This window comes from Prionailurus bengalensis, chromosome E4 (assembly GCF_016509475.1).
Source record: "Prionailurus bengalensis isolate Pbe53 chromosome E4, Fcat_Pben_1.1_paternal_pri, whole genome shotgun sequence".
In the NCBI taxonomy this organism is placed as follows: Eukaryota; Metazoa; Chordata; class Mammalia; order Carnivora; family Felidae; genus Prionailurus; species Prionailurus bengalensis.
Window position 1 is genome coordinate 17,564,166 of NC_057360.1, and position 8,477 is coordinate 17,572,642.

The 8,477-nt window shown below is 54.6% G+C and overlaps 1 protein-coding gene across 1 annotated transcript; it reads left to right on the plus strand.

The window, feature by feature from the left end:
• The first annotated feature begins 806 nt into the window (after positions 1-806).
• LOC122475791 lies at positions 807-7,559 on the plus strand. The gene is made up of 3 exons (XM_043567892.1): positions 807-5,641; positions 6,429-6,523; positions 6,681-7,559. Exons 1-3 carry the CDS (start codon positions 5,632-5,634, stop codon positions 7,197-7,199), a joined length of 624 nt encoding a protein of 207 aa, XP_043423827.1. The 5' UTR covers positions 807-5,631; the 3' UTR covers positions 7,200-7,559.
• The last annotated feature ends 918 nt before the right edge of the window (positions 7,560-8,477 follow it).

Genomic DNA, 8,477 nt, shown 5'->3' on the forward strand with positions numbered 1-8,477 from the left:
TTTGTATATCTCTAAGCTTGATCTTGCTTTTAATGAAACTCGGTAATTTTTTCAGTGCTAATGGGACTATGCTAGTGTCTGTGAGTTGCTGATAAAATGATGTCATTTAAACCTTTTGAATAGCTGTGCCCCGATGCACCTGCAAACGGCCTCGTTCGGCACTGCCCTCTGAGGCCGCCGCTTCTAGGAAGGACGTTTCTTGGGTTTTGCTGAGGATCTTCCAGTCTTGTTTGAGAAAGAGAAGGCCTGGAGGGGCCCCAAGAGTTTTCTTTAAAGATCTGGAGGCTGCCAATGGGCCAAATCCAGAGGGCAGGGCTCAGTGATGGGCCACCAGAGGCATATTTCTGCTCGAAGAGAGGAAATGTTCAAATGCTTACTGCTGTCTCATCAAGGAATGGCTGCTTTGAGAAGTAAGGAGGCAGGGAGGACACTGTAGGGATGTTGGGAAGGAATTCCAGAGTCGGCCAGGAGGATAACTGTGTTCTCTGAGGTTCACTGATTTTGTAGTTCCAGAATGTGTAGAGCACACAACAGGTGCCCTGGTGGGTAGAGAAATGAGGAGTTTTCCAGAAGGAGGGAGCCTCACGCAGGCCCCTAAGGATGAGCAGAGTTTAAGTCATCAGAAGGGAAACATTGGAACATTCTCAGCCAGAACGCTACAGACCCCAAGTTCCCTTTGTCTTGGGTGGTGCTGGTGCCCTGGCCTCTCCCTCCTGACTTCCCAGAAGTGCAGAGAAGTCACACGGAGGTTGAATGTGAAGGCTGAAGAGGAGTCCCCCCAGGCCTGCGAGAGAAGCAGGCCTCCAGCCGCCCCCACCCCCCCACCCCCCCGCCCCCGCCACCACCCGGCCTGAGCTGGAAGGCAGCCTGTGCTTGGAATCCAGACGGCTGGGCTGTGGCTGGGCTGAGCAAGGGTCACCTTAACCATCAGATCCCATTACCCACTGCACAGACGATGCTGTCAGACGTGGAGCGGTCGATTGAGAATCGGCGAAAATACCAAACCAGCCAGGCAGCTACTGAATCCAATCTCTGTGGCAGATGCTGCTGGAGCCAGAAAGTCAATGGGCGCCAACCGAGGCGGACGGTCCAGAGGTCGGCATCCGGGCTGGGCCTCTCGCGGTCTGCGGGACGCTGAGCAAGTTACTTAACCTCTCCGAGCCCTCCCTCCCTCATCCATGGGCAGGAGAGAAAACGCTGAAATTGCAGGATTGCCGGGAGGCGGGGGCAGATAGAGCTCCGTGTCAACAAATACCCTCCTACTCATTTTGCACCCCCTTTTTGTCAAGGGGGGATGGACAGGAGTGGGGACGGGGGCATTTCATAAGGCAGCTGAAGGGGTCCCACAGTTTGGAAAGAGGTGGAGACTGCCACTCCCTAGAAGCTTGGCCTGGCCAGGCCTGGTTTGCAAAAATTGTTCTCATTTCAGGGCAAAAGATGAGAGGGCAGAGTAGTCACTATGGACAGCCTTAAAACCCACAAGCTTCGGGATTCATGGACCTGACTGCACATCTGAAATTTGGAGACAAATGTCGCCCGTGTCCTGCCTTCCTCCCCAGTGTCTTAGGCTGAGCTGGGTGAAGAGCGCCTTAATTTCACCAATTTAGAGCAATTTGAGGCAAGTCCCTGAGCCTCGGTTTCTTCATCTGTAAAATGGGTGTTATAACACCTACTTCCCAGAGGCAGTGCAGGGATGGGCTGCCATAGTGCCTGTGTCACCTGGCACAGGGCTGACAAATGACAAAAAAAGGTGAACTGCCCGTCCCCTCTCTTCCCCTGCTGCTGAGTCCAGTCCTCGGTGGGGCACCGTCACAGAGATGTCACGTTACCCCAGCAAGTCGCTTCCTGCTTGCTCCCTCAGTTTCCCTGGCAGTGGACAGTTCCCCACCAATGACACAAGCCAAGAGGCGGGATCCAGCAGAGCGCTGAGGGGAAAGGAAAAAGTCAACCCCGAGAAAACCGGTCAGCATTTATTCGGAGAACGTTCTTGGTGGATTTAAAAGGAATTAGTGTGCCTTGGCTCACTCCAGATGCCACCCGGCTCTATCTTTAGAAACTTCTAACCGAGGGAAGGTTCCAGGGATGTGAGCATCCCTGTTCTCCAAGGTTGACTCTATAAATACCCTCCCAGTCGGCCTCGGGAGCTCTGTCCTCCGACCCAGAAATAGCCCCTTCAGTCAGCAGTCCTGGAAGCAGCCCTTAGCCCAGAGCCCTAAGAAGTATGGGCGCCGAGCGGGGCCCAGGGCTGCCACACGCCGCCTCCCCCACGGCCACGCACGGCTCACCGTGCTGCTCAGCTTTGCTGCAGAGCCCGGGAGCGGGGAGGAAGCAAGCAAACAGAAAATCCAGTCACTGTCCCGGAGCGTGGGGGACAGAAGCTGGGGGACGGGGACGGCAAGGCCCCGGCCGGACGGCTGAATGCTCACTGCTCCCGTGACTGTTCTCGGAGCTTCTGCTCGGCACCCGGTGGCACGCCAGGCCGGGAGGCGCCTTCGAAGGCCAACGGGCCTGACACAGAGGCCGGCGGGCAGTGCTCTCTCCTTCCGGGAGGCCTAGAAACCCGAACACCGTAGTGATTTGATTCGGGGAAGTGGAGCCTGACTAGGAAAGGGGGACATCCTCGGGAAAGCAAGGAAACCGACGTCATTTCCTCAGGCCTGTTGGTAGCTGCCTCCCGCTTTGCACATTTCTGCCAACGAGCCCGGAGAGGAGGGCCTGCCGTTCGAATGATGCCTGAAGTGCGCCAGGCCGGCTCTGTATTGAAGGTAACCTGGGTGAGCTTGTCTGTGGGGAAGCTAAGTGTGCCTGCTGTACACACGCACACGCACGCACACACACACATGCACACACACACACGCACGCACACACACTCTACCCTCACTCAGTCCCTACCTCCTAGATCTAGCTCCCCACCGCAGATGTGAAAACCAGCACATGGCCAGGCTGTCAGTGGGCACACGAGGGCTTTTGTTCCCCAGGATCAGCTCCCGGACCACAGTCAAGGTGACTGTGGAGCCCTGTGGCCTCAGCAAGACCCTTCACCTCCAGATGTCTCCGTGTTTGCCTTGCAACTGGGGGCTCATCAGTCCAGCAGCTGTGAGCATCTGAAGAGCTAATGTTTCTAAAACAGCACAGAGCAGCTGCTCGATAAAGGACGAAAAGCAATTGCGAGGCACGATCTTGAAGACGTTGCGGGTTTAATACGTGCCTGCAGGTCGGCCCATGCACTCAGCTCCCGTCACTAACTCCGCTTCCCCGAGAAAGGCCTTCGATTCATGCAGACGACCCATTCCCAGGCCAGGGCCACCGCACATGCCCACGGCCACGCGCCTCCCTCGAGGCCCAGCCTCCCGCCCTCTTGGAACTTTGGGGTTCATTTCGTGACTTGGACCCGCAGACTTGAGCTCCTATTTGGAGGGGTGGACTGTCGGCTTCGAAACCCGGTGTCACGTTACAGAAATCACGGGCTTGTTCCTGAGCCACTGCGGGTAGAATTAAATAGTCAGCAAGACTGCAGGGTTAAAAGTCAAGAAAGCAATTTTTTAAAAAACTGATCTCAACTCATTCTGTAATATTTCCTATTTACATTGAAGAAATGTCAATTCTTGGCTTCAGGCCTCACGAGAGACCAAGGATTGAATGATGCTTATGAGACAGATATAAATCTTTGATAAGACAATAACCGCAGAGAGGGACATGCCTGGAAACGTTAAGTGGGTTCGATTCGGTCACAGCTCTCTCCTGCGGCCCTGACTTGACTCACAAACATCTGGATGTCCTGCTCAGTCACGTTCCCTGTATCTGGTGAGGAGGGTGGCCTGTGTGTGACGCAGGCACTTTGCGTCTGGGCCTCTTGGGCACCGTGGGTAAGAGCAGTCAGAAGTGTGCTAATTGTTCTTTTATTTGTACTTTGGTCCCCAAAGCTTAAACGCTCAGTTGGCATTTGTCTTCGTGCCGGATGTAGCCGTGGCTGTACCCAAAGGCACCGATTCTGTCTACAGCTTCCCTGCCCGCACAGCCACGTGCATCACAGACCAGGTCACCTGCTGAGCATCCCAGTGGCATCTAGGAATCAGGGCAAGAGCCCAGGGCAAGAACTGGACATAAGGAAGGACTGCCAAGCCTTGGCCAGACTCTGGACCTCTTTGTCAGTTTCTCAAACCGTACCCAGGATCTCGGGTTTGGGAACGAGACTGGTAAGAAGTCCTACTCTGGGGCAGAACGTGCAATTGGGACAAGACTTAGGAGTTGGGCAGCGATTCTGATGATGATGCCTTCAGGCAAAGAACCACGTGGAGGGACACAGGTCAGGGCAGGGGACCTGTGGGTCTAACTAGCAAGAGTCTACAAATTCAGGTGTCATCAAACTGTCCAAGTCGTGAGGTTCAACCTGCTGCAAAGTGTCAGAACTGTGAAGTTCAACCACCTTTATGATTTATTAATGACCACTGATGGCTGGGACCAAAACACAGATGGAAGAGAACAAGTGACCAGTGGATGGACTTGTCTAGCGTGAGGCTCAAAAGCACTTCGTTCTTTTTTCTCCCTCCCTGGGAGAGCCATTAGATGTCCTTCAGTTTTCCAGTGGGCAGCAGAGAGAGGACTCTGCTGTGACATGTGTCCTGGCAGCCAGGGCCCAGGCCTCACAAGCCTGAGGTGCCCGGCATTGGTGGCTGAAGCCATGGACTTTTGATAGCCATCACACTCCTCACAATTACAAATACATTCCTTCCCCTCCGAACCTGGGAGAATGGGGCCCAGCCCTCCCCACCGCCCAGCTAATTGCTGAGGGAGCTGCCAGGGTCCTGCCCGGGACAGAAAACAGAGAGTGGGGAGCCCCTCGGGGAAGGCTGGAAGGGGTTCCGATAATCGACAGCACAGCCCTCATCAATCTCGGATCCTCATCGGTCTGTGGCCTATTAAGCTCTCCCTGTCTGTCAATAACCCATTATTGCTCTCTTGCTGAGCGCTCTGAGGCTAGCTTCCATTTGGCCAGAGAAAAATAATGATTGTTTGTTTATTAGTTGGGAGGAGATGTCCAGCTACAAACGTGCATTGGGCCAAAGCCAGTTTCTGTCGAGCTCTCCCGTGGCCCAAGCCCTCCCTGCTAGAACCCTGTACTGGTGGATCTGGAGGCTGAACTCTGTCCCGAGCAGGTGGCTCAGGGGCTTACCAGGATCTACGGATCTTTCCACACAGCCAAGAGCACACCGGCAGCCCTGACTCATTCCTTAGCCGCTGCTAGGTGGGTGGGGTGCCACCATGCCACACAAGGTAATATGACAAAGGGACCCAGGCTGGTCTGGCCATGGCCTGGAGCCTTTCCCGCTGAGCTCTGGGAGGCCTCGGCTGGAAGCTGCTGGCTGAGAGTCTGGCAACCATTCGGAGTCAGGGTCACCAGGGCTGGGCTGTGCTGGGCGTGAGCAACCACTTCCCGTTTCCCTCTGCTGGCCCTCTGCCCCCAGCCTCTCTCCACCGCCTCCCTCAGCAAGGTCATACTGAAGGGGTGCAAAGCTCAGTTCTGCCACTTATGAGCGGTGAGATCTCGGCAAATTGTTTGACTCCTCTGAGCCTCGAGGGGCTCCTCTAATAAGCAGGAATCTTGCGACTGTGCCACGGGATCGACATGAGATGACATATGGTAAGTGGGTGATCCGAAGCCTGTGCATACGAGTCCCTCAACACGGGGTGGCTGTGCCGTTGTTAGTGGGTCTTGTCCTTTCTCCTCCCGGGGCGCGCGCCCTCGTAAGTCCTCACGCTCACCTGCCGGAGGAACTGGCGGCCTGTTCCTGATCCGCCTGCCCGTGACTTCGCTTTCCCAGTGGGTGGGGGGGCGCCCGCTCCCCAGCTGCCACCTTCCTTGCCGGCCTTCAAGTGAACTTGCCCTTGCCTTGGGGAGAATTTTTACTGTTAGTCACTGAAAGGAAACAGGAAGGCCCAACCCAGGCTAGCACTCTTCAGGCCCCGGGCCCAGGTCTCAACTCTGACGCTAGCTCACAGTGTGATCCCTCAGAGGTCACTTAGCACCCCGGATCCTCAGCACTCACCTGTCAAATAGGAGGGCTGTCCTCAACAAGCATCAAGAGTCTCTGCTGCCCTAGAAGTAGTGTTTCCTGTTAGAAACAGAAGAGGGACGCCCGGGTGGCTCGGTCAGTTGAGCGTCCGACTCTTGGTTTTGGCTCAGGTCATGATCTCACGGTTCGTGGGTTCGAGCCCCATGTTGGGCCCACGATGACAATGTGGGGCCTGCTTGGGATTCTCTCTCTCTCTCTCTCTCTCTTTGCACCTCCCCTGCTCACACTCTCTCTCTGTCTCTCAGAATAAATACACTTAAAAAAGAAAACAGAAACAGAAGAAACATCTTACAATATCCTCCTCGGTATGTACTTCTCATCTATTCCTTTCCTCTTTTCTTACCTGATTGGCGGATGCCGACCATCTTACCATTGTTCTGAGGACATTAGCATCCCTCACCACCCCCAGCATTTGTGCATCCTGTTCTGGAGGATCAGTAGGAGTTCAGGTAAGTCAGTGAGCCATTGACACCTCAGGGGAACTCTCGGGCACTTCCCGGTCCCTTGACGGACTCCTCGTTTTCTCAGGGAGGGGCAGAATCAGTCCCCAGGATGTGATCTTCCCTCTCCCCCTTCTCCTTTCCTCACTGTACCTTTCAATTAAAGCTGAGTCCAGAGGTGGTAACAAACGACCCCGAATCCGCATGGTTTACAGCAGCCAAGAGTTCGGTCTTTCTCACACTCACGTTCATGGGGGGTCTGCAGAGCTTGGTTCCACGTCCTCTTCACTCCAGGACCAAGGCGGACGGACAGCAGTCCCACCCGGCCGAGGAAGAGGCAACGGTGGGAGCTGTCATGGGGCGCTTCAGGCATCTGCTTGGACCCAGCACACGTCATTTCTACTACATTTCGCTGCCTGAGGGACCAGCCTGCCTCAGTGCAGCAGAAGTCAGAACCCTCCCTCAGGGATGGGCCATGAATGTCTTGACAATACGTACTCTGCCCCATAATAAAGCCTTACACCTGGGCTTCACAACTCTAGTCCACCCCTCTTGCTCTACATGTGTGGGGAAGAAAGCCCAGAGACGGGAGGCGATGTGCCTGACGTCACACAGCAGTCAGTGGAAGACAAGCATGCGGATGACCTTCCAGTTCAACGGGAGCAGGACCCGAATAGACCCCTAGCTCTGTCGTTCTAGGCAAATCCTTTCCGGCCTGAGCTTTGGCTCGCCTTTCTGGAATATGGGGTGATAGCGTCAACTTCCCGGCAGGGACGTTTGGAGGGATGGGTAAGACTTCGTAAGGTGCCACACTCAGTGTCTGACACAGAGGAGCCTCTTAATACACATCTGTTCCCGTGTCTTCCCTCCGTGTCAACAGCCCCAAACTCCTTCGTCTCATCCCCCTATGCTCTCTGCCTCCAAGGCCGCCTCTTCTTCATTTAGAAGTCGAGAGAAACAGAAATTTAAAAAAAATTTTTTTTTAATGTTTATTTATTTTTGAGACAGAGAGAGGCAGAGCATGAACAGGGGAGGGGCAGAGAGAGAGGGAGACACAGAATCTGAAACAGGCTCCAGGCTCTGAGCTGTCAGCACAGAGCCCGACGCGGGGCTCGAACTCACGGACTGTGAGATCATGACCTGAGCCGAAGTTGGACGCTTAACCGACCGAGCCACCCAGGCACCCTGAGAGAAACAGAAATTTTAAGAGGGAATAGCAGTGACCCCAGGGGACTGTGGCCCAGGTACCAAAGGCTGGCTGGGGAGCCTTCTGGGCTACCTCCAAGCTCAGGAAGAGAGTCCTCCAAGCCTTTCTCCAGGACATCCCGTGTCTCAAATCCTCACCACAGCCCCGTGCAGTGGGCACATCGTTCCCATTGTATGGATGAGAAGGTTGAGGTCCCACGTGGTTAGGGGCCGAGCAAGGCAGCCTTCCAGCTCTCCTCCTGTTTCTGAGCTTGGGCCGGTCCTCAGTCTCCCTCCCGCCTCATGGCCCTGAGCCCACATAATGAAAGGAAAGCCCTCTGAGCTTCCAGAAGCCATGGTGGTCCCTGGGGAATGAGGGAAACACAGCTGATGTCGGGGCGGTGGGGGGGGGGGCGGTGAGGGAGCAATGGGAGGGTGGGGGGATCTGGAGGAAGAGAAAATCGGGAAGGGCCTCCAAGAGCAATTGTCACCGGTTGTGTTTGCCTTTGTCTTATCGAAATTCCGTTTTCAACATTCATGAAATGAAGGTCCAGGAAAGTCTGTTCAAGCAGAGCCATTTCCTGAGAGATCTGACAGTTAGAATTTCAGGGAAATATATATATATATATATATATACACACACACACACACACATATATATATATACATATATATATATATATCAAACATCCCTTCCAAGGACAGCTCTGGAACCTGTTTGGAATATGTTTTTATGATTAGATGAGGGGTGTGCACGCGCGGGCTGCTTGCTGCCGTG